Source organism: Leptonychotes weddellii, chromosome 4 (genome assembly GCF_054177405.1).
Source record: "Leptonychotes weddellii isolate Sample4059 chromosome 4, ASM5417740v2, whole genome shotgun sequence".
NCBI lineage: Eukaryota > Metazoa > Chordata > Mammalia > Carnivora > Phocidae > Leptonychotes > Leptonychotes weddellii.
Genome location: NC_138372.1, coordinates 140,090,637 through 140,117,051, shown reverse-complemented (window position 1 = coordinate 140,117,051; position 26,415 = coordinate 140,090,637). Strand labels below are relative to the sequence as shown.

General features: G+C 38.3%; 1 protein-coding gene across 1 annotated transcript in view; it reads right to left on the bottom strand.

The window, feature by feature from the left end:
* ATP6V1C1 (ATPase H+ transporting V1 subunit C1) overlaps positions 1–26,415 on the bottom strand; it is a 41,978-nt gene that overhangs the window by 6,300 nt on the left and 9,263 nt on the right. Inside the window, exons 2-8 of the mRNA XM_006744632.3 lie at positions 18,887–19,057; positions 17,807–17,874; positions 11,293–11,378; positions 10,569–10,663; positions 8,745–8,836; positions 7,607–7,705; positions 5,762–5,830 (exon numbers count right to left, since the gene is read on the bottom strand). Of these exons, the coding sequence (XP_006744695.1) occupies positions 5,762–5,830; positions 7,607–7,705; positions 8,745–8,836; positions 10,569–10,663; positions 11,293–11,378; positions 17,807–17,874; positions 18,887–19,018 (641 nt within the window). The 5' untranslated portion in view covers positions 19,019–19,057. The remainder of the gene's footprint in view (positions 1–5,761; positions 5,831–7,606; positions 7,706–8,744; positions 8,837–10,568; positions 10,664–11,292; positions 11,379–17,806; positions 17,875–18,886; positions 19,058–26,415) is intronic.

The following is a 26,415-nucleotide window of genomic DNA, read 5'->3' as shown; positions in this document are numbered from 1 at the left end:
GGGAGTAGAGCCTGCTTAAGATTCTCTCTCTCCCTCTGCCCTCTCCCCCTCCCTCTTAAATTAAAAAAAAAAAAAAAAAAGGTGCCCTCTCTGGCTGGCTCAGTCAATAGAGCTAGAGCATGTATCTCGATCTTGTGAGTTCGAGCCGCACACTGGGTCTACAGATTACTTAAAAATAAAATCTTTTAAAAACTTAAGAATTAGGGCGCCTGGGTAGCTCAGTTTGTTAAGCGTCTGGCTTCGGCTCAGGTCATGATCCCCGGGTCCTGGAATCGAGTCCTGCATCGGGCTCCCTGCTCAGTGGGGAGTCTGCTTCTCCCTCTTCCTCTGCCTGCCACTCCCCCTGCTTGTGCTCTCTCTCTCGCTCACTCTCTCTCTCAAATAAAATCTTAAAAAAAAAAAACCCTTAAAAATTAAAAAAATAAATAAATAAGAGATACTCTCACAAAACTATTACCCTTAGTTCTTGCTCTCGGTGCCTATCAAATCCAAGGCACAGCAAGTACCAAGTGGACAGAACTCAATAAAAAACCTTTTATGATCGTCAGGTCTATCAGGCTTATCTCTGTAAAATGCACACTGCAATCTAACGAATCCAAATCCAACCTGAGAGGCTAGTGCAGACCCCTAACAATATTCCTCCATTGTCATAGTTATCTTTTAAACTCACACAGTACTTTGCCATTTTAAAGACCATTTCAAAAGCATTTGATGTTTGACACGGCTCTGTGACAATGAGCAGGGTGTCTATTACGCAGGCTCCTCTATCATGTAAAGACGTGGGTCACAGCAAAGTTGTTTGACTTTATTCAAAATCCTATGGTGAAGGAAGCCAAGATAAAAATTTAGTCTTATTTTATGACTAAATCCTGCTGTGCTATCTTATTAAGAAAAAATAAATAGAAACCACCTGCTTTTCCTTCCTACCCCAGGAAAGGTATTTCTTAAAACATTATAAAAAAGAAACCATGAGTCCTTGGCATAATGGACTTTCAATCATTTAACATGTACTGAGCCTCTATAAACGTGCCCAGCTCTTGCTACATATTCGGAATAAAACTAAGACATCGTGGTTCGCTGACCTCAAAGCATGGGTCTAATCAAGGAAACAGACAGAAACAAGTAATACAATACAAAATTGCAAATGTTATAATAGAAGATATATGTGACATATTGGGGCAAAAAGGGAACGGACAACTTTATCTCAGGGGACATTAAAGAGTTTCACAAAAGCAGTGATGCCAAGTGCAAGTCCGAAAGACAGGCAAAGGAGAGAACATGCCAGGCGAGCCCCACACAAATGCACACAGGTGTGGAATAGCATGGCGCATCTGGGGCTCTGCCAGATACAAGCATAGCTGTAACAGAGCACACGGGGTGGGTGTGTGTGCACGCTCCTGTGCCAGTAATAGATCGGTACACCACAAAAATGAAAGTGGCATCAACGCAGGAGACTGATGAGAGGAAAAAAAGAGTGGCGATAAAGGAGACCAGCTCATGGCAATTCCAACAGTCCAGGCAAGAGACGGGAATCTAAACTGAAGCAGTGGCTATAGCTACGGGGGGGGGGGGTTCAAGTCAGCTGAACCATATGAAGTTGTTGGTATCTGACCATTTTTGACCTACAAAATAGCAATTTCGTAGGAGTCAACCAAATGCTACTGAAGGTAGAAATAACACAGCTGTTAGACTGGGTGGTGGAAGGGCAGGCAGTGAGGGGGAGGTAAGAGTCCAAAACGACTACCATGGTCTGGTTTGGTAACTAGGCACACGTTGGGCCACACACTACAAGGGAGATGGACGACTCAGGCTGAGGTTGGAGGGGATAATGTCCTATTGGTAGTTACCTGTGGCGCAGACATGTGCAGTGCCCAAGAGGAACCCAGGTGTGGGAGTCTGAAACTATGGGGATAGCCAGGCCACAGACGGAGATTTCGGAGTCCCAAAGCTGCAGGCAGAAGTCAGAGCCCTGGGTGTGGCTGAAAAGGCGCTCAGAGAAGAATGGCTGTCCCACTAAGACAGAAGAGCCCATGTCTAGACTCGCCAATACTCAGGGCTAAGAGATTCTCTCCAGCTCTCAGGCACAGAAGCCAGCAGGCTGCATTGCAGATTAATTCGGAGACAGAGTTTGCAGGAGGTCACGGGGCCAGAGATGAGGGTGCAGGCAAGACAACAGCTGAAGAATGGCTCGAGAGTCCAGGCTCAGCAGAAGAGGAAGCATGACTGGAGGAAATCAACAGTGTCAGAGCAAAGGGGTGGGGACTAGAGATGTGGACAAGGTCAAAGAGCAGGTTCTGGGACAGTGGAAAAGATGGAAAGAAGGCTCCGCTTCAAGAACTGGATTACAGATTTAAGAGCCCAGAAGTAAAGCCTTTTTAGAGGTCAAGAGTGAGGCAAGGCAAAAGCCTACAAAACTCAAGTGGAGAGGCACGTGCATGGCTCAGTCAGTGAAGCATCTGCCTTCAGCTCAGGTCACGATCCTAGGGTCCTGGGATTGAGTCCCACACATCAGGCTCCTTGCTCAGTGGGGAGCCTACTTCTCCCTCTGCCTGCCGCTCCCCCTCTCTCTCTGACAAATAAATAACATCTTTCTAAAAATAATAAATAAATAAACAACAACCAAAAAAACTCAAGTGGAGGTGATGGTTTGTGAGCTGCAGGGATCGGGGAAATGAGAAGCCAGAAGCTGGAGGGATTTCAAACCAAGCCAAAACCAGCAGTGACCTTAAGTGACACAGGAGACCAAGGCAGAGAAACAAAATGAAAGCCAGAAGGAGAGGAAAGAGTTAAGAAAGTGCCATCTTCTCGTGATGAAACATGGACTTGGACTGTGCCTGAAAGGGAGCTTAGTTTAGCTTAAGCCGGGTTGCACAAGTTCTACCACGTTCAAATAAATGACCCAAACGCACACCTTCCTTTAGTTCTACCGTTACGTAGAAGTAGCAGCACGACCTTCACACAGGTGTAAGCGGGCCTGAAGGAGACGCCAACGTTTTCCAGACACTGCACGGCATTTGCAGTCACCTGTGTGAGCAGCCTTGCTTCTAGAGCTCACTAGTGCTGTCTGCTGCTTCGGATTTCTTAGCTCGGTCCTAAAACTCAGACCTGCCATCTTCTCTGTTCCCTAACTAATCTTCCTATGTCACTGCCAAGACATCTCTCCTGCTTTTCTTCATAAAAGTTATCTTTGCAACCCCTGCTCCAAAACACAGGGGAAACTTTTCTCTGCACAAGGGCTAGTACAGTTTTTCCTAGGCTTTCGTAGCTGGGTCCTTCTAGCTCCCCAACCAAAAACCTCTGGGAAGCACCCATGCGTTTGTGGTACTGTTTCCAAAAATAGAGAAAAGGCAAAAGTCAACTAGTGATCGGACCTGGTCAGACCACCTTCACAAGGAAAAGTAGACAAAAAGGAAAGTGGTAATCCTGAGTACAAGTGAAAAACACCGTTCTCTGAACAGTTTTCCCAACGAGCGGCAGCCAGCAGCCCAGCCTCCACTTCTCTGGCCGTAACTGTGCAGCGTTGACGCACAGCCCTGCACTTATCCACACAACAATGGTGGGAGTTCAAACTGTCCAGTGATTTTAAGACTCAAGTAGAATATTTTACAAATAGCTGGGTTCTAAGCATTTTTTAAATGAAATTATTTCCTTCAGATTTGAAGACCGTATTTTTCAATCCGTTCTTCTACCTCACAATTCTACTTTCATCTTCACTGCTCCCAAGAGTAAGGACTCAAGTGCCAAAAAGCAACAAGTCAAAGTATTACTACTTACAAATGACTTAAAAATGAAGCACTTAGAACAATCACGAGCACACAGCAGCTACTCAAAAATGTTATTATGATAAGCTAAAAATCCAGCATCAAGTCAGAGAGATCTTTCCTGAACATTGGACAAAATGCCAAATGAACCCAGCGCAGCCTGTCTGCCCCACATGATGAGCCGTCCTGTCACGGCACTGGCTGAGCTGCTGCTGTTCTCGTGGACTAAATTTAAACAGCGAAGCTTTCATGTCAGCGGTTCCAAAGGCCTTCAGAACAGAGACACAGGCAGAAAAGAGGTTTGCACTGACTGGTGCTCAGGGAGCACGTATTCGTCATCCAGAAGACAGGCGTTGTCTACACTGAACTCTTACCGCTTGGCATTTTCTCCTTCAAGCTACTAGAGTAATGTTCAAGAGATGTAAATCTCTGAAGTAATATTTTTAATGTCCTTCTTTCAGAGTAAACCCGAACACAGGTACACACCACTCCCCGGGACCTTGGGTCTGGCATATGTACAACCTGTGAGGACATTCTGTATACACTGGGTCCTTGGTCTCCTCCTTCCCCTCCTCTCAGACATAAAGTCAACCTCTATGGCTTTAATGTCCTACAGAGTATAAAGGTATAAGAAGTTGTTATTCGTCAGGATAAACAGCTTCAGTGGGAAACTAATATGAAAACTAAGGCTGTCCCTTAGTCTTTAGTCTACCATGTGAAGGGCTGGTGAGAATGGAAGGTATTCCCCAAAATGGGAAAAAAAAAAAATTCGTATGAGCAGAGGTTTGTGGTTTAGTTCTCAAAAAAATCAACATTTGTGAAACTATGATAATCCTATTACCTTATATTTTGTATATCTTATCAAGCCTTAAAATAGCCACATAATGTGTACTGGGAAGGGGCTATGCTCATTTTTCAGACAACGAAAAATGAGGCCCAGAGAAGGTAAAAGACTTATCCCAGGTCACACAGCAAGTTGGTAGCAGAACCAGCAACAGAACTCAAATCCCTGGGCCCAGCACTCTTTCCATTATACTAAGCTACCTCCCATATGACACAATGAAACTGGAAAAGAAAATACTGCATGGGCCTACCCTTACTAATACCACTTCTTTACTCTCTGCTCTCTCAGCGCATGTTGCCACCTCTTGAGGCAGAGCCATACGAAAGAATCCTCGGGGGATGCATATACACCGTACTTAATATTTTCTCAAAGAACATCTCGTGCGGAATGACAGAATACAGGAAAAAATGACATGGCAGTGTCAACAGTATAAGACCTAACATTAAAAAACCTGACTTTTAGTCCTAACTTTCTCCCTGGACACTAATACAGCCAATGCAGCCAAATGCCTTAGGCAACTATGTAATTCTTCTGTATTTTTACTTCTTTCTCCACAAGAATAACTGCTCCAACTACTTCACAGAATCGTTGTAAATATCAAATTAGATAATGTATTATCAATCTGTATATTTAAAAACACTTAATACAAGTTTTTTTTAATGGAAGATATAGATTAGGTAGAATCTATGCTCACTGAAAATTGAGATCAACATGGTACTCTAGCAGCCATTTTGGTATACTTCCTTTGCAAGAGAAATGAAGAATTATAGACATATAGTAGGTATACAATAAATACTGAATGAAAAATTTTCAGAAGGTGGCAAAGCATGGCAGAAAAAGTACCACACCAGTGACCTGGGTTCTAATTCTAGCCCTGCCATCAATGAGATGTGTGACTCTGGGCAAACCACTTCACCCCTGTGGCCTCAAACTTCTCCACCTATAAACATGAGACAGTCGATCAGACTGTACAAAGTCCCTTCCAGGTCTTTAACTGCGATAACTAGACTTACTTATTCATAAGGTGAAAAAGATGGTCCTGAAACCGTAAATTTACCACAAAGAAAAGATAAAGCTATTTCCTAACCCAACATCCCAACTCTAAAAAGGAATTCTAGGAAAGAAAGAAACGGGTTTTACAAAGACTACTACTTACTTGCTAGACCTTGGAACTACCATTTCAGCTAGTGTTTCGTACTGCTTAATCCAGTCGTTGTGGTTTAACCTGCAGAAAAGGTACAGTAAGTAGTGGAAAAGAAAAAAGAAGTCTTACCTCCTGCCATAACCAGAAAGAGAAAAAAACATGGGACAAACAGGAAATTCAACTAATGTATACCTCAAATCTATGTAACCAAAAAAAAAATTCAAGTTTCCTCCTGAGAAACAGTAAGTGTGAAGCAGGAAATACAGTTCACCACTCTTATATCCAGTAACTATTGCAAAAGAGGCACATCCTAGAACTAAGTTTCGAAAGGAAGTAAAGCAAAGTACAGATTCTAAATGACTTTCACACTTCAGAGGTAAATGCATTACCTTATTAAAAATAAATTAATTAACTTAAAGGCCATACTGAAATCTCTATCATGTCTATTCACTGGCCGTTACAAAAGGCTGGATCAAACCGTATTTACTAAAAGCACAGTGTACCAGGAAGCATTGAGTAAATTAAGTGACAGCAAACCATGCTGCACAGAACGTTGTGCAACAACGCTCTGTAGAGGCCAACGGATTTGGGCGTGTGCAGAAAGACAGTTATGTTTGCAATTTAATGAACTGCAGTATTTGTAGGCCACATAGTGAATAATTCAACACGTAAGGTACCCTAGGTCCTATGTTTCAATTACTATGTACAAAAAACTATAAAAATTTCTGATCTTAAACACAAATTTTCAATAAAGATTGTGGCAAATCTTTTATCTGGGCAAAGGTTATTTTCCTACAGAGTATAAAGACACAGATACAAAGAAGTTTATTATAAATAATCAGTGCTCTGGTATTCTGCAGTAAGGGGAGAAAAGCAGAAGCCAGATAATATTGTAGCCACAGTAAATTCAATGCAGGTGCTTTCCTACCATTTTCCAATATTCCCAGTTCCCTAACCAGATAGAAATGGAGAACACAGCAAAGGAAGAATTCGTGCAAGAATTCTGTGAAGAATCCCCAAATCTCCCACCTCAGTTTGGATCCTCCAAAGATTCCCTGATAGCGAGACTTCACTCCAAGTCAGAAGTGAAACCATTAACAGTGTTTCTCTCTCATACACACGCATGCATGTGCACAGAGTTCTAATCCTTCCTATGAGTGTCCAAAGATTTCATTTTACCAAGACAAACTATGATCACAGAAGAGCTGATCTCAAGAAGATTTCAAAGGATTCTCTAATCCAGGAAAACTATGCCCAGAGCCTATGCCTGTTTTCATAAATAAAGTTTTACTGAAACACAGCCACATCCATTTTGTATGTACTATGTACAGCTGCTTTCAGCTACAACCACAAAGTTGACATGGCAGAGATGAGTAGTTGTAAGAGACCCTTGGGCTTGCAAAATGTAAAATATTGACTATAGGCCCTTGAAAGAAAAAATTTGCTAACCCCTGACCTAATCCATCCTTTGCTTCTTAAAGGGTTTAATTCATCCTAACCAATCAAAGATTTTTCAGAAAAACAAATACAAAGAGCTTCCTACTTTGAAAAATCTAAAATCTGTATTTTTTTAAAAATCTAAAAATTTAGCATTATTTAATTTTTAAATAAGCCCACTCTACTAAGCTGCTAAATTTGATTTGGAATTGCAATTTATAACTGATGTCTCCATTACCAGATTATGAACTCAATTCTACTATGTGTGCCATATGAATACATGTTGGTTCACAGAATGAAGGACAATGTAACAGTCCCTTTACAATTGGGTTCTATGGAACACTTCAAATTACAATATCAGATACTAACATTTTTCTTATATTTTAACAAGTAAAAAACTTTTGTAATTACAAGACATACTTGGGAACTACGACCAGTAATGTGACGAGATACTCTGAATCAAGAACAAAGTCATCCTTCTTCACAATTTCTGCTAAACTTCTAGTTAGCAAACTTCCTCTGAGGAGTAAGAAAAAAATAATCAGGCTGATAATGCCTCCATAACACAAGTAAAGAAATAGCAGGCTAATTATATTCACATATATGTACTATATATACATCTCGAGAAAAGGATTAATTTTATTACGTTTTTAACGTAATAAACGTTATTAACGTTTTTACTTTGCAAGAAGTCAAAATTTAGCTATTTCCCGCCCTCACTATTAAAGAAATGTCAACATTTATCAAAATTTGCCTCTAGTATCTTCCTTTGTGTTTGCTTTAATTATTATAACTCAGCTCTTCTCTTGATTACATACGTAATACCCTGACTGGGCAAGTGTTATTCATTATATGTCAATTAAAGTCTATTTCATCATAATTACAAAATGATATCATCTAAGGACAACCTTTGATTTTCTTCCCTCTCCCTGGGTATCATCTGATACTAAGCAATTTTGGTTAGTTAACCCAATAATCAACTCTTTCAAATCAGTCTTCATTTGGTCTCCCAGTACATTTCATAATGAAAATGACTTGCCCTGTTTGTACCACTGATGGTATCCAACCAATTTTCCCTCTGGAATATGAACGCATAACTTGAATAGTTAAATGCTTAAAGCTACACTTGCAGTAGTCATAGTACGATGAGATCAAGAAAACAAATGTGTTCTATCTTTTAAAAACCTAACGTAAAAAAGCTAAACTTGGAAAACAGAAAAGCAGATAAATTACATTGTAAAAGGATTCTTCGATAGAATTCTTTTAAGCAAGTAATTGCTATGCAATTAAACTATGATTTGATTTAAAACAATCTTAGACAATTTTTCAGTAAAAACTTAAATGCATAAAGGGATAAACAAACAAGTACAATAAATCAGTCTCGCATCTGTTTTGACTAGGCTGAATTAATAAACTTTTCTCCATGAAGTAAACAAACACCGTTTTGATTACAAAAACAGCATAAACTGGAATTCACTAAACCCCAACAATAGCTCGTTCAGTGCATGCTAGAGTGCTTCCCCAATTCTTAATATTCACATATACTTGATACGCTTACGCATTCTTCCGTTCCAAATTCTGAAGATTTCCCTTCAAGTTATTATATGCGGATGCTCTAGATTTCAGGTCATTGTCAATTTGAGTCACTCCCTTTAAAAATGAAAAAGAAAAATAGGCAAAATTTTCCTAAATCTGCCTCTACTAACACAAAGTAGCTGTACCTGAACATTTACTTTAAAAAACACCATCACTGGTTGCTGATGTAAGAACCATTATTTTAAAAGCACAACTTTAAAAAAGGTCATTTAAAAAAATAACCTACTTCATTTTTAATAACTCTGGTAATTTCCATATGAATCTTTTCTACTAAAGATAATGTTTTAGTCCACATATATTTTAATTACTGTTTTGATACTATTTCTTAAACCACATAAATGCAATCTAGGCTACTGGGTACAGAGATTATTGATTAAAAGTCTTTAACTTCAGAAGGCTGAATGATTAATTTCCAAAAGTAATAAACTACACGGTTTTGTTGTTCACAACACCACTATTCTTACACAAAATATTTTTGCAATTAAATTACAATTGTGGATGAATATTATTTATAAATGTTACAAAAGCTGATTTAAAAAAAAACAAAACTACTAACAATTTAGGAAGAAAGTACAAATCAGCAGATTTAACATTTGAAGAACTAGTTCCAACTCAGCTCTACCATTATTACCATTCCTCTATGAGCCTGTTTCCTCATCTATACTAGTATCAGAAGATGATGATTAGATCCTTGATAAGGATCAAAAGAAAGTAAGGCTCAGTCATAGTAAGAGCATCATTTTATATAATCAAACTACTCACTTTCATTAAATTATAATGATGACTTCAGTTTTAAAACCCTTAATAATCTACTTATTTATATAGAGCACATTGTCAAATAAAGTCATTGGGAGCCAGGAAAAAGCCTGTCCAAATCATTTAAACCATAATTTTCATCCTAGCCAGATCATAACAATGTTGACAATTAAAAGGGCCTTGTCTATTTGCCCTGTTTATAGCTTCAGGTAAGACTTCTACATTTTCTCTCAAGTTCAAGGACTACAATATAAAAGGTGAGTTCATGGATGAGCTTCACAGGATCTGTGTACTCCCTGAAACTGTACATAAAATCATGTGTACGTGAATACAGGCATTTTTTTGGGTAGAGGATCGATACTGAATGTCAGAAGGTGTCAGAGAACCCATAAAGCTTAATGTCTGAATCAGTACTATACATAACCATGCTAAAGTAATCATTTTGGGGGCGCCTGGGTGGATCAGTCACTAAGCGTCTGCCTTTGGCTCAGGTCATGATCCCAGGGTCCTGGGATTGAGCCCCGCATCGGGCTCCCTGCTCTGCGGGAAGCCTGCTTCTCCCTCTCCCACTCCCCCTGCTTGTGTTCCCTCTTTCGCTGTGTCTCTCTCTGTCAAATAAATAAATAAAATCTTAAAAAAAATAATCATTTTCATCTACCTGAATGACTACTGAATCTTTAATAGATTCCAGTTTCCTGTTCTACATAATCTGTTACCCTTAAATTTGTATAAATCATAAATACAGAATTTTAAAGTTTACTTTCTTACTTAAACACCATTGATAAAATATCTAAGTTAACCACTTAAGTAAGTAAACAGCACAACTTGGATAATGTACACAGCAAAGTGTTATATTTTAACATCTTTCTTTTTTGGTAAAGTTGTACTAAGGGTACCTCCTGTTTGTATCAGTCACATATCATTTAGTTGCTTTGTCAAAACCTAAAGGGTATTTCCCAGCTAAATACTTATAAAATAAATAAAGCCACTATAAATCACTGTGTCCTACCTGTGTCATTTTTTATCTTACCTTGGCGATTATTTCAGAAATATTTTTCAGGGACTGCTTGATTGGATACTTAGCCATGTCCCACTGAAACCTTGTTATATAAGTAACCAAGTCAACTGAAATAAGGAAATAAATTAATTACTGAGAAGCAACAGAATATTTATAGTTTCCTACATAGTAATAACTTTTAATGGAATCAGTAAAGATGTCATCATTGCTGGAGAGTCCTGATTTTAAAAATGTGGAACTATATTAAATAACATGGATTAATCAACACTTTTTACCTTGTAATCTGACTGGCTCTCTTCTCCTTACTCAAAATTTTATATTTTTATATATACACATTTTTATGTGTGTATGTGTGTATATATAGCTATATATTAAAATGCTCCTAATTTGATGACTTAAAAAATGGAATATGTGCATACCCGTGATATGCCTCAAATGTCAGAGAAAGAGACACAAAGATTAAGAAACTTCAAACTGTCTCCTCAATAAGTAGAATCTGACAAAAGTATGTTCTTTCTTCGCCAACTTAAACCAAAAATAAATCTATTAAAACCAGGTGATAATTGTTTCTAGGAGTCTATACTTCAACAATCTTCAAAACACAGACCCTTTCACATTCAAATGAAAAGAATAAAAAATGTAGAGTCAAAGAGACACTCAACTACTATTCCCTGTTTTCGTAGCTAAATCACTCACCTTATGTAAGTCAGTATCAAATCCTCAAGTATTAGCTTACCTCCATTGGCCAACAGATTCTCCTGAACTTTATCTTTACTATCCTCCAATACATCAGCCATGTATTGAGCCACTTTCTTAACCACCCTTGGGAGGCACAAAAAAAAAAAAAAAATCAACAATCATTTTCAGGAAAAAGACCTATATTCCATGCTATACAATGAACACACTACATAAGCACATGAATCTGACCATATCTGTTCCCATTACATCTATCTGTATAATATAGAACATGGGTCATAACTTCTACAAATAAGGTTTTAAGGATAAAAGGGACCAAGATTTTGTTATATGTGAAGCTCAACTGAGTAACTGTAGAGATTTAAAGAGACTACATGCAATATGTTTATTAAGTCTGGAAAGAAAGTAATGGGAAACTAATGAGAAACATACATTGTATGACAAAAATGGATCAATGAATCTGATTGCAAGGACCAACAACAAAGGATGGAGGCTGGGAGGAGCTAGCATTCACCACTTACATGCTTTCACTTAGGACAAAAGAGATCTGACAGGCAACAGAATACAAGCAACACTAATGATGAAGAATGAGGTCCTGTATTATTTATTCATTAACTATTTATTAAGCATCTACTACATGCAAAGAACAGTGCTAAAGAGAAACCATAGTGCCATAACTACTGAGGCACCTAGATATCACTTTGTCAATCCCTTCATTTTATATAAGTAAAGACGTTAAGGTATAAAGAGAATAAGTGACTTAATCACAAAAAGTCACAAAGTCACAAAACCAGCTAATGGCAGAGCTGGGACTAGAAACATAGTGTCTGTGGACTTTGGTGTTCTTTCTCCAGTTCCATGTCTGCCTCTGGGCCCTGGGTGGGATACAAAAGTATACAAGACAAAAACAAACAACACTAGTTTCACATCGAAATGGAGAGACACCAAAAGACACAAATGACTAAATACAAAGTAATCTATGGTTAAGTGCCAGCTGAGAATACCAGGTTACAGAGAGAGAAGCACAAAGGAAAAAGGGATCACTTCCAGCTACTATATATCAAAAAAGCATAATGACTCATGAGCAGGGCAATGAAGGACAGGAATGGTTTTGAAAGGATGATTAGATGGGAAGAAAGTACATTCTTGCTGCAGGGCATCCTTTGAGTCAAGATCAGGAGGGGCAGAAAAGCAAGGGCATTCAGAGGATGACAAGGGATCCACACTGCCCAGAGGGCTGTGCTGAGAAGGGGAGGTTAGGCTAGGAAGGTAGCCTAGAGCCAGATTGCAGATAGATAGATAGCCTCTGATGTCAGACTTTAGAGAGAAGTGTAACATGGTCAAAACAAGGCTTTGGACAATCTGAGGACCATATGCTCAATGGCAGAGAGGATAAACGGGTAGACAAATTAAGAAACTCCTGCAAGGGGCACCTCAGTGCCTCAGTCAGTTGAGCATCCAACTCTTGGTTTCAGTTGAGGTCATGATCTCATGGGTCCTGGGGATGAGCCCCGTGTCTGGCTCCATGCTCAGTGGGGAGTCGGCCTGAGATTCCCTCCCTCTGCCCCTCCCCTAACTTGCATGCATGCGCCCCCTCTCTCTCTCAGATAAATAAATATATAGGAGAAAAAGAAAAAGAAATTCCTGCAACATGAACCAATAAGGGCCAGAAAAAACCCTATGCTAAATGACTTCAAACCTAATAAAGTAGAACAACTGTAGAAAAAATGATGTAAACTGCTAAGTCTTCAACACATTTAGCTTGGGGATTTGTACACACACTTGGTATGTCTCCAAAATTCACTTATCCCTTCAAAGGAGACAAGGCATTATTCCCGTGTAATTTCACAAGCATCTTATAAACAGAACCATTTGCTATGAACACGCAAAAACGGCCATGTTTACCACAGAAATAGTTCAGAGTGTAGAACTGCCTGGTGTCAAAAAAAAATTTTTTTTTTAAAGATTTTATTTATTTATTTGAGACAGAGAGAAAGAGAGAGAGAGAGAGCACATGAGAGGGGGGAGGGTCAGAGGGAGAAGCAGGCTCCTTGCTGAGCAGGGAGCCCAATGCGGGACTTGATCCAGGGACTCCAGGATCATGACCTGAGCCGAAGGCAGTCGCTTAACCAACTGAGCCACCCAGGCGCCCTCCAGTTACGCCTAGTGTCAAATTTATAAACCGAGTGTGTAATTCAGAACTTCCCAATCTCCCTGTGCAGCTCTACAAGAGTATCTATGTCAAAGTACACATGGTCACCTTAAAAACTGCTCTGAGGATTAGATTACTTGATAAGTAAAAACTGTAATCTACTCCATATATCACAGTGTTCAGCCTTTAAAAACTGGAACATTTAAGTCATTAAGCTCCCATCTGTCAATTCTACCAAGGTCTAACAACTACAGGATTTTTAAATTCCTCATTGTTTCAAAAAAACTGACAAAGACAAGATTGCATAACAGTGCAGAAAAGAACAGCAGACAAACCGCACAGGTAACTTTTGATTCCACAACCAAATGTACTACATTTAACCTAAATACTTCCCAGATTCCTCCCCTAAAAAATGTGAGCAAACCTTACACTACATTCAGGAGATCCCAATGACAATTTAAGGAAAGACCAACAGCGCCAACGAGATGATTAATAAGAATCCAAATAATCACATTCTCAGGGACCTCCCTTCTTCACGTCTCTGGTGGTTATGACCTGAAACTATAATGAGGGGATGGGACTGTAGGGAATATAATCACCTCAGCGATGGCAACTACAAAGAGATTCCTCAAACTTTTTCATAATCAAGAAACAAAGAGATGTTCATACCATCAAATTAGTGCTCTGAGAATATCATCAATACTTTTCACATTTGCCCTATAATGAATGCATGGAATTACTCACCCTAAAGTACTTTTAACTTTTTAAAGTTACTTTTTCTTTCATCCTTTCATTCTTTTTTTTTTTTTTTAAAGATTTTATTTATTTATTTGATAGAGACACAGTGAGAGGGAACACAAGCAGGGGGAGTGGGAGGGAGAAGCAGGCTTCCCGCTGAGCAGGGAGCCCGATGCAGGGCTCGATTCCAGGACCCCAGAATCATGACCTGAGCCAAAAGCAGATGCTTAACAACTGAGCCACCCAGGCGCCCCCCTTTGACTCATTCTTATTGCCAAGTGCCTCGTCTTAAAACTTTTAATATCTCTTGCTTAATCTACTGTAAATGTGTCTGCTGACTTTTTTGCCTCCAATATTAAAGACCATCAGTACATCTATTTACTTACTACACGCTGCTATGTTAAAAGGTCTCTCTGCAACATCAGCCTCTACTACCCAGAGATGCTGCATTATGGCTGTTCCATCAATAAAGAAAAGCCTAATAGCATACATGGGAAACCCTTCCAAACAGACTTCAAGAATAAGTTCCCTTAGAGCTTCAATCAAATATACATTTCTAAAATTCTCCAAAATTCTGTTATCTTACAAAATTGTACCTCTTTACCCAAACCCTAAGTATTTAAATGCTCTGTATTCCAAGAATCAAAGGAATCGTAGACTGGTTCTGCCAATTAATCAAAATGCAAAAAGTGTTCAAGGATCCCATATCCATCTTCAGCTGAAATACAGAGCAAGTAAGTATCAGGAGTGACTAAAACTGTGGTTTAGAAAAACTCTTTTACTGTAACTGAATTTTAAAAACAAGAGCATCATTATCTTCAAATAAATGGCATAACATCTTATGTTCACAGAACAAAGACTTAAAATTATTAAGATGGCAATATTCCCCAAACTGACCTACAGATTCAACACAATCCCCATCAAAATTCCAGCTGACTTCTTTCCAGAATTTTGACATGATGATCCTAAAATTCATATGAAAATGAAAGGTATAAGAATGGCCAAGAAAACCTTGAAAAAGAAAAACAGAGAGAATTCACACTTTCTGATTTCAAAACTTACTACAAAGTGACAATAATAAAGACAATGTGGTGCTGGCATAAAGACAGAAATAAGGATTAGAAAGAAATATAAAACTGAGAGTCCAGAAATAAACCCTCACATTTACACTCAGTTGGTTTTCAGCAAGGGTGCCAGGGCAATTCAATGGAGAAAAAATAGTCTTTTCAACAAATGGTGCTAGGACAACTGGATACCCACATGTGAAAAAGTGAATTTGGGACTCCTACCTCACATCATATACAAAAATTAACTCAAAAAGGATGGAAGACCTGGGGAGCCTGGGTGGCTCAGTCAGTTAAGTGTCCAACTGTTGATTTTGACTCAGATCATGATCTCAGGTTTGTGGGATCAAGCCCTATGTCAGGCTCCACACTTGGCCCAGTCTGCTTGAGATTCTCTCTCTCCCCCTGCTCATACTCACTCACTCTCTAAATAAATAAAATCTTAAAAAAAAAAAAAAAGGATGTAAGACCTAATGTAAAAGCGAAAACTATAAAACTCATGGAAGAAAATATAGCTATAAAACTGTGTCACCTTGAATTAGGCAATAGTTTCTTAGACATGATATCAAAAACAAAAGCAACAAAAAATAAATACATTGAACATCAAAATTTAAAATTTTATGATTCAGAGGCACCTGGCTGGCTCAGTCAGTGGAGCAGTGACTCTTGATCTCGGGGTTGTGAGTTTGCGCTCCACACTAGGTGTAGAGATTACTTAAAAATAAAATCCTTTAAAAAAAAAATTGCGGGGGGCACATTGGGTGGCTCAATCTTAAGCGTCCAACTCTTGCTTTCGGCTCAGGTCATGATCTCAGGGTCTGAGATGGATCCCTGCAGCAGGCTCTGTGCTCAGCAGGGAGTCTGCTTGAGATTCTGTCCCTCTCCCTCTCCCTTTGCCTCTCCCCACTGTTTGCATGTATGCACTCTCTCTCTCCCTCTAAAATAAGTAAATAAATCTTTAAAAAAAAATTGTGCCTCAAAGGACACTATTAAGAAAATGAAGACAGGGTGTCTGGGTGGCTCAGTCGTTAAGCGTCTGCCTTCAGCTCAGGTCATGGTCCCAGGGTCCTGGGATCGAGCCCCGCATCGGGCTCCCTGCTCAGCGGGAAGCCTGCTTCTCCCTCTCCCACTCCCCCTGCTTGTATTCCCTCTCTCGCTGTCTGTCAAATAAATAAAGTCTTTAAAAAAAAGTGAAGACAACCACAACCCAGAATGAAAGAAAATATGTATAACTCACATCTGATAAGTGACTTGTCTCTAGAATTATAAAGAACTCTTACAATTCAATAATAAAAAGACAAGTAAGACGATTAAAAAATGGGCAAAGGATCCAACAGACATTTCTCAAAAGAAGAAACACAAATGGCCAGTGTAAATGCATGAAAAAATGCTCAACACATCACTAATCTTTAGGGAAATGCAAACGGAAAATGCAATGAAATACTACTTAATATCCACTAGAATGGCTATAATAAAAAAGATGAACAGTAACAAGTTTGTTAAGAATGTGGAGAAATTAGAACCTCTATACACTGCTAGCAGGACTATAAAATGGTGCAGCCTCTTTGGAAAACAGTCTGGCAATTCCTCAAAATGTTAAAAATTGAGCTACCATATGATCAGTAACCCCACTCCTAGGTACATACCCAAGAGAAATGAAAACATAAGAATATACAAACACTTGTACACAAATATTCATACCAGTATTCTTATTAGCCAAAAAATGGAAATAAATAACCTAAGTGTCCACCAACTGATAAATGGATTAATAAAATACAGTGTACATGTACAGTGGAATATTCTTTGGTAGTAAAAAAAAACTGAAATGGGGCACCTGGGTGGCTCAGTCGTTAAGCGTCTGCCTTCGGCTCAGGTCATGATCCCAGGGTCCTGGGATCGAGCCCCGCATCGGGCTCCCTGCTCAGTGGAAAGCCTGCTTCTCCCTCTCCCACTCCCCCTGCTTGTGTTCCCTCTCTTGCTGTGTCTCTCTCTGTCAAATAAATAAAATCTTAAAAAAAATAAAATAAAGATAAAAATAAATAAATAAAAATTGAAATATCAATACATGCTATGACATGGATAAACCTTGAAACATGCCAAGGAAAAGAAACTAGTCACAAGAGACCATATACTGTATGGTTCCATTTATATGAAATGTCCAAAATAAGCAAATCTTACACATATGTCAGAAAATAGATTAACGGGCAGGGAGTAAGGGGGGACAAGTAACAGAAGGTTTGTGATGGTGGAAGTGGGAGAGCGGTGAAAATGTACTGTAACGGACTGTGGCGATGGCTGCACAACTCTGTGACTAAATTAAAAATTGCAGTACACTTCAAATAGCCGAACTGCATGGGATGTAAATTATATCTCAATAAAAATATGAAAAAGACAGTCACGATTTTCATACTTCAAACAGGTATATTTTATTGTATATAAATTGTACCTTCATAAAGATGATTTACAAAGAAAAAAGAAGTCACTATTTTCTAAAACCATTCCAATAAGCAGAGTATCCATGTGATAATAAGCCCAATGTCCAGTTAGCCTGATAACAGTGACTCTCATTTTGCTCTAGTCTCTGCATATAAGTACATTACCCTTCTACAAATGCATCCAGTTTAGCCAGTTCATCCGACAAACCAACCAAGACATCCAGCGTGCCAACCTAGGAGGGAAATAGACCATTTCACTACCTAGGTTTCATCCGCGCCGCCCCCCCTTTTTTTTTTTACAAGGTGATACAACATCTTGATTTGAAGGGCCCACAAATCTTAAGTTTTCCGTATTTTATTTCATAATGCACAAGTGTGGTTAAAAAATGTTTGTCAGACATTTCGAAGCTATTTATATGTGGAAGATAATCCTCTAATTCATGGGTACAACCACTATTTAAGATGTGCAGATTCCCTAATGGCAGGCCGCTGCCCCTACCCGTGCTACTCAGCGACAGGTGGATCATCTGAAGTCATGGTTTACAGCAGCACCTCTTAAATAGGGGTCCATGACTATCAGTGTCTCAAAGCAATTCATAACTCCCCAAATACAATCTTAAGTATTTCTTAAATGAATGCGATGTATAAGTGCCTGCTAAGTTAACCAGCAAAATAAAAGTATCATGATTTTTTCTATTCTGTAAAATTACTGACAGCCTGCTTCCCTTTGAGGCTGCCAGGTTACAGATCTTCAATAACTGTTAAATAAATTAACCACATTAAATAACTAGGTGAGATTTGCCAAGTATGATTAAAGAGGTACAAAGGTAAAACATTTACAACATTACTGAACACTATATGAATTTAATTAACAAAAAATCGAGTTCACTGTGAAATTTAATATATATTACTAAGATTTTTCACTTCTGAAGATATTTGTGAATGTAATATATCAAATATTTTCATAAGATTTCTCATTACAATTTATAGAAAAAGCACAAAAGTTTTTAAAAACGTTATCTCACTTTGGTAGTTTACTTCTAAAATCTCAATTTCCTCATTATTTAAAATCTGAAGATCAGAGAGAACAAGGTAAGTTTTCAGTTATGCCAATGACTGGAAATGAGCTTTTTTTTTTTTTTTTTTTGAAGGAACCCAAATATCTCATTTCTTCTAAAAGGTAAGCACAGACAACTGTCCTCTTCATCATGAACTCACACACTATTTTGCACCACGCAGTTTTACCTTTAAGTCAGGAATGTTAAACTTTGAAGCAATAGCAAGATTATTGTTCTTCGTAGTTGCTGCGTGCAATTTCTCCCAAGTTTGCTGACATGTTTTCTCCCCCGGAGCAGATATAAGCCAGAACTCAGTCATATTTGTTACCAAGTATTTTTTCCAAAATCAAGAGTGACTCTGAAAGGTAAAACAAAACAAACAAAAAATACCTTTAATACCATTTGTTCCTAAAGTATTTCAGAGTCACAGGATAAGATAATTATTAACCTGTTTCAAAACTAATCCAACACTAGCAGATGATCTCAAGCAAAGTCAAATTTACTTACCTGGAAGTAAATCCACATAAATGGTAAAAGGGGATTTATTTATGATGCTAGAAAAAAAAATGAGGGGCACCTGGGTGGCTCAGTTGGTTAAGCGACTGCCTTCGGCTCAGGTCATGATCCTGGAGTCCCTGGATCAAGTCCCGCATCCGGCTCCCTGCTCAGCAGGTAGTCTGCCTCTCCCTCTGACCCGCCCCCCTCTCATGCTCTCTATCTCATTCTCTCTCAAATAAATAAATAAAATCTTTTAAAAAAAAAATGACCTAACACAGGAAGTATCTAATTTTTTTTAAATTACAAAACATCTAAAATGGAATTACTCAAAGAAGTGAGACTACTCAAAATACTAGCTACCAAAGGTTTCATTTCACAAAAGAAGTAGAAGAGTCACAAATTTATAGGTTTATCTTAAACTTTTAAAACATAAAACCAAAATAGGAAATTTAAAAACATGCATAACTTTTACCTTTGAGAAGGAACTGAACGAATGCATTTGAACAGTAGCCACTAAATAAATTTGTCATATCTGGCTTAGCAACTCCAACAAAGTTAGCCAAATTGGTCATTAACTTTAATCCATATTCAACCTAAAGGAATCTCCTCAAATCCCTGGCATATACTTAGTTGCCATCAAACATTTATAAATTTGCAAAAGAAATCTCGCCAATTGGCCTTTTATGTAAAAATATGATGGGGGGGGTAGTGATAAAATCCCACTGGATCTGAGTGAGAGGCTGTGTGTGGATCCCCTTTCCAAAGAGTTCCATTAAGACACAACCAACCCTCAGACGCCTGGGTGGCTCAGTTGGTTAAGCATTTGCCTTCGGCTCAGGTCATGATCTCAGGGTCCTCCTACTCAGCAGAGAGCCTGCTTCTCCCTCTCCCTTTGCCTGCCACTCTCCTCTCTTCCTCTCTCTCTCTCTGTGTCAAATAAATAAATAAATAAAATCTTAAAAAAAAAAAAAAAGACACAACTAACCCTCTTCTACAACCTCCCTTTTTCCTCCCTCCCCCTCACATGGAAAAACAAAAGTCTAGAGCCAAATGTATTCAGAATCTAAGTAGGTAAAGTATACAAACTCAAAAATGAAAATATTACCATACCATTATTTCCACTTTAATATGTCTTCATTAGAACCACCATAAACTTTCCTACTACCTGTGACTGTTGACGCTCCCCTGAATAGAAAATAACTACCTTACAAAGTTGTCCTGATAACAAAATCATATAATGAATGTGAAAAGACTTTGTAAATTTAAATTTCCTTTAAGATGTAAAGTATTATAGCTAATCATAATGGACTTTTATTAATTTCATGATTTCATTCAGCCTATTTTTAGAATTATAATTGAAGTAATCCCATGCAATTATTATACAACTGAAAGTGCAGTGAACACAGACGCCATTCTATATATTTTTTTCCAATTTCTGCTTGTAGAGCATCTACTATATACCAGGTACTGTTGTAAATGTTTTCTACATTATCGCGATCTTCCCAATACCTCTATGAGATACACATCATCCTCCCCATTTACAGATAAGAAATTCAGACAGGTTAAACTGGTAAGAATATAGATGGTGGTATTAAAAGACTATCTCAAAAATTCTACTCTAAAATGATTTTTCCAGGGCGCCTGGGTGGCTCAGTTGGTTAAGAGACTGCCTTTGGTTCAGGTCATGATCCTAGAGCCCTGGGATCAAGTCCCGCACTGGGCTCCCTGCTCAGCCGGGAGTCTGCTTCTCCCTCTGACTCTCCCCTTTCTCGTGCTCTCTCTCTAATAAATAAACTAAAAAAAATAAAATAAAATGATTTTTCCAGCATTAATGATAAAGATGCATTTAAGAGCTACACTCTCTCAAATGATCAACAAACTAAGCACAGGCTTGTTAGTGATGGCAAGCCCAGACAAAGCATTCAGTCTGGCCAGAAAATAGTACAGCTTAACTGGCCATCCATGGAAGGAAGCCACTCAGAGCACCAAGTTCTAAAGAAGCCATCCAGAGATGAGCTTTGACTTGAAAACAAAACCATCACTAGACTACCTGAGAAACTTCAAATGTTAAATTTTAAAGCTATTATATAAATATCATTCTACCCATATTCTTTTCCAACTTAATTTTTTCATTCAACCTGTTTTTGGAATTATTCATGGTGATCCATATATGTAGTTCACTCATTTTAATTGCTATAAGGTATTTTATGAATAACCTAAAATTTATTATCCATTTTCCTCTGGAAGGATAGTTACATTTTACTTTTTTGCTATTATAAACAATTTTGCAGTGAACGCTTGTGCATGTCTGTTTTTGTGAAAGAATTTTTGCAGGATAGAAGTAAAACCGCTGAATTGAGTATGATCACGTGGTAGGCTGTCTTCAAATATGGAGGCGACAAGTGTTTCCATGCTCCAATGCAATGTGACTGTCACTCCTCCCATCAAAAGGTGGATTCTATTTCCCCTCATCTTGAATCTGGGCTGGTCTTGTTACTTGCTCTGACCAACAAAACTCAAGGAAGCCACACTATATGAGTTCAGGGCCCAGGCTTCAAGAGGCCTTGCAACTTCCACTTCTGTTTCTTATGGTCCTCAAACCACCATGGAAGGAAGCATGTAGTCTAGTCTAGTGGAAAATAACAGGCCACATGGCAGAGAAAAAGCAACACTAGGGCTGAGCAACACTAGGGCTGATAACCAACAGAAACTACGGAATAGTTGAGTTTCTTGAAACTTGCAGCATAGTGAATGTTCCAGCTGAATACAGCCCCATCAATGAGCCCAAGTGAAACAAGCAGAAGAAGCACTGAGACAACCCACAGAATCAGGGGAAATAAGAAATCACTGTTTTAAGCCCCTAAAGTTTGGGGTGGTTTGTTATATATCATGAGATAACTGACAAAAACCATCATCAACTTTGCTGGGTACTGACAAACTGTTCTCCAAAGCAGTTACCAACTGAAGTTCCCACACAATGGTATAGGTTGTTCATAAATATGTATTTACAGAAAATACAGAAAGGAGCAAGGTGCTTCAGCTATGTATTTAAGATTTATTTAAAAAAATATCTGGGGCAAATATGGCAAAATGTTAATACCTGTTAAATCTGGGTAGTGGATACATGGATATCTGTCAATCTGAAATATTTGAGCTTTTCTGTATACTTGAAATATTTCAAAATTATTTTAACTGTTACAAGAATATAATTACTTTATGATAAAATAAAACAGAATACTTAGCAAATTTATAAAAATTATAATTTTAATGAACTTTCAAATGGAATATCCGGAGAATAAAGTAGCCTTGTTACTACGCTAATCCTCCGAACACAACTTTTCTGTTTTAATACTAGTAAAGATGCTTTCAAATCTGTTTATGTTTATGACCAAGTATAATAATATATTGAACAGGAAACCTTTCTGATGTTTTGGAATTTTTAAAAAATATTTTAGGGTCGACATATTCAGCAACTCTAATCACATAAGGTTGTAAAGGTAAGAGCTTGAACTACACCTATATTAACTACAGGATCCATCTCAGTAAGTTGCTTTTTAAATTAAACTGCTGATGAAATGTGGTTCTATCTCCTGCTTTCCTGTCATTGCCTAATCCTATTCTCTACTGTACCTGGGTCACCTCACCTAAGCTGCTCCAACCCTGCTATCTTTTCACTTGCCTTTGGCCACTTCAGCTTTGGCTTTTCCCTATCTCTGGTCTCCTCCATCTAATATTCTTACACTTATCAAATCTAGCTTTTTTTTTTTTTAACCCAAACACCAATTACAGGACTACCTTGAACTTTAAAATTCTTGATTGATTAGAGAATCCAATAATATCTTTCAACCTCTTTTTTAATAATCCAGATCTTCTACATGATGGTAGTTTTTGGAAATCTGAGGTTTTATTATTATTATTTATACAAATGGTTCCGTTAAAGTATATCTGATGACATTTTATACCTCCTCTCCCCTCAAAAGAGCAGTTGATTAAATCAATTAAGTTCTTCCTGAGATTTTAAAATTATTCAAAATGTACCTTCTTCAAAGACTGTAATAATATGAGCTACTACAGTAGATGTCACTATCATACCATTTAGAGTTCTAGAAAATCTTTTTCATCCAACAGGTTTCCAAAGTATTTCAAGAAATAAGAAAAAGGACCCCATTTCTTATCTATAAATACCTGCCCTACCCTATTTCACTGAGCTTTTATTAGGATTAAATGAAATAATGTCATAATAATTCTAAGCAAAAGTAGAGTCTAGTAATGTCTAGGAAAGGGGTGCCAGGCTGGCTCAATCAGTGGAACATGTGACTCTTTATCACAGGGTCCTGAGTTTGAGCCCCACGTTGGGTGCAGAGATTACTAAAAAAAATAAATAAACTTAAAAAAATGTCTAGGAGGGGCGCCTGGGTGGCTCAGTTGGTTAAGCGACTGCCTTCGGCTCAGGTCATGATCCCGGAGTCCCGGGATCGAGTCCCGCATCGGGCTCCCTGCTCAGCAGGGAGTCTGCTTCTCCCTCTGACCTTCCTCCCTCTCATGCTCTCTGTCTCTCATTCTCTCTCTCAAATAAATAAATAAAATCTTTAAAAAAAAAAATGTCTAGGAAACTTATAGAAAGTACTCTAATTCCATCTTTCAACTGGAGACTTCTCTAGGGCCTGTTTGGTGATGGGGAGGAAGAGGTGTCCTCTCTATGTTTGGTACTGTGTTAGACACGTCTCCTATGCTATCTCATTTAATTCTCAAGACAGCCCTATGAATTAAGCAGTAATACTTGAAGAGGTTACTAATTTACCAAGGTTACATAAGTGGCAAATGGGGTTCAAATCTCACTGGGTTTGACTGTAGAGCTATGTTCTTTCTACTGTGTCATGCTAGAAGAAAATGTTCTGCACTCAGACCCACCTGAGCTCTCTTCTATTTGGAGAGATCCACTTGTAACCTTAAACCCTTTTGTCCTGTTTCCTTCCAGGCTCTGAGGAACCCGTAGGCCCAAGGAATTCTGCTAGATAAAGGGACCTGATCTGAGCTTCCCTTCCCTTTTTGTTTCATCCAGGATCATCACAATTTCTAAAACAGCAACACCCAACATCGCAGACTATCCTAGCTCCTAGAAGGAACAATGATATTTCCAAACAGAAAAGCAAAATAAATAAGAGATTCAAAAGACCTGGAGACAGAATTTAAATTAAATTTAAAAAGAGACCTTGATTTCAGAAAGAAAAAAAGCACAAACTTTGGAGTCCATAATAGTTAAAATCCTAACTAACTCTATCCTCTCACTAGTTTCCTCATCTGTGGAATACTACAAATCTCTTCACAGAGCTGTTGGAAGGAGTCAACAAAACGATGAATGTAAAAATGCCCATGAGAACAGCCATCAGTAAATCTTTTGCAAAATCCCTTTTTCTCTGTTTCTGAACAATGTCCACTGTTATCGGGTGGACACAAGTCACATAAAAGATATTTCTCCTTGAGGGGCACCTGGCTGGTTCAATTAGTAGAGATGTGACACTTGATCTTGGGGTCACTGAGTTCAAGCCCCACACTGAGTGTAGAGCTTACTTAATTAAAAAAAATTCTCCCTGAAATTTAAGAAACCAGTTCCAGATAAAATTTATCTTTGCAGATGAATACACATATGTACTTTTTGGGATCAGAAAATGAAATCCATATTGCTAAAAACATTTCCCCTTTTATCTCAGCTGCATGGAAACAGAGTCAAAATTGGGTGTCCACTGGTTATCTTCTCATTAAGAACCTAGACACTTCCACCTCCTCTGAATGCTTCAAATGACTTCTGTTTTTATTCCTAATCATTTCCCTTTATTTCATCTTAAATATTGGAATTCAGGCATAAATACAGACAAATCATCTGTAAACAAAAGAGAAAATTAAAAGGCACTCCAATCAAATGTTGGAGTTCCTCAAGACTCAGATCTAGGTCTAAGTCCCTCTGCTATATGTGGGTATAAATGTGTGTATACAGGGCGCCTGGGTGGCTCAGTCAGTTAAGCGCCTGACTCTTCATTTCAGCTCAGGTCATGATCTCAGGGTCGTGGGATCAAGCCCTGCAACGAGCTCCATGCTCAGCCAGGAATCTGCTTCTCTTTCTCTGCCCCAACTCCCACTTGCGCACTCTCTAAAATGGTTTTTTTTAAATCTTTAAAAAATTTTTTTTAAAAATGTGTGTATAGTTTTTCTCTTGAAGATGTTATCTATACTCAAGGAAATTCCAGGCTAGATGCTAAACACTCTCCCAAATTTTTATCTCCAGCTCAGGCCCCTCCACTGCATCTAGAGCTGTACCCAACAAGCCTCCTCAACTAACTAGAAGATGTCTCCACTTAGATGTCTCCAAAGCACCTAAAACCCAACATTTCTAGTCAAACTCATAATCTCTTCCCCAAAACCTTGTCCTACTCCAGTGTTCCAGTGGACCCCTGCAACATTAGACAATCAGAATGTCAAATGTCATCAAAATAATGGCCAATACTTATTAGGCACTTCCTATTTACTAGCACCAGTCAAAACACTCCATACATATTAACTCAGTTAGTATGTTTAAAACAACGTTATCAAATAGGTAGTAGTTACAAATGAAGAAACCAAGGCACAGAAAGTGCCTCATCTATTAGGAGATATATAACATGTATCATATATCATGATTTGCTAAGATGATACCATATATCATTATATGCTAAGAATGAAATGTATTATATGCTTTCATAGCACCTTCTTTTCAGTATTTCCCTGAGGGACACTTTTTATTAATGTCTTTTTTCCAAATAAACTTCCCCTTGGAGTAGACAGAAACCATGACAGTTTTTGCTCACAACTCAGTATCCTCAGTACCTGGCACAGAGGCCAGTATGTAGAACCTCAGAAAGTATCTGATGAATATATTTTTTAAAGATTTTATTTATTTGAGAGAGCGCATGCGCTCATGAGTGGGGGGAGGGGCAGAGGGAGAGGGAAAAGCAGACTCCCCGCTGAGCAGGGAGCCCTACAAAGGGCTCCATCTCAGGACCCTGAGACAATGACCTGAGCCAAAGTCAGATGCTTAAATAATTGAATACTCTTGAATGAATAAATAACTGTGAGGATTAAATGAGATAATACAGTTAAAGTACCTGGTTTATAACTGGTTACCTCCCTTCACTTCCCCTGTATTTTTTAAAATCAACTTTATTGAAATATAGACAATAAAAT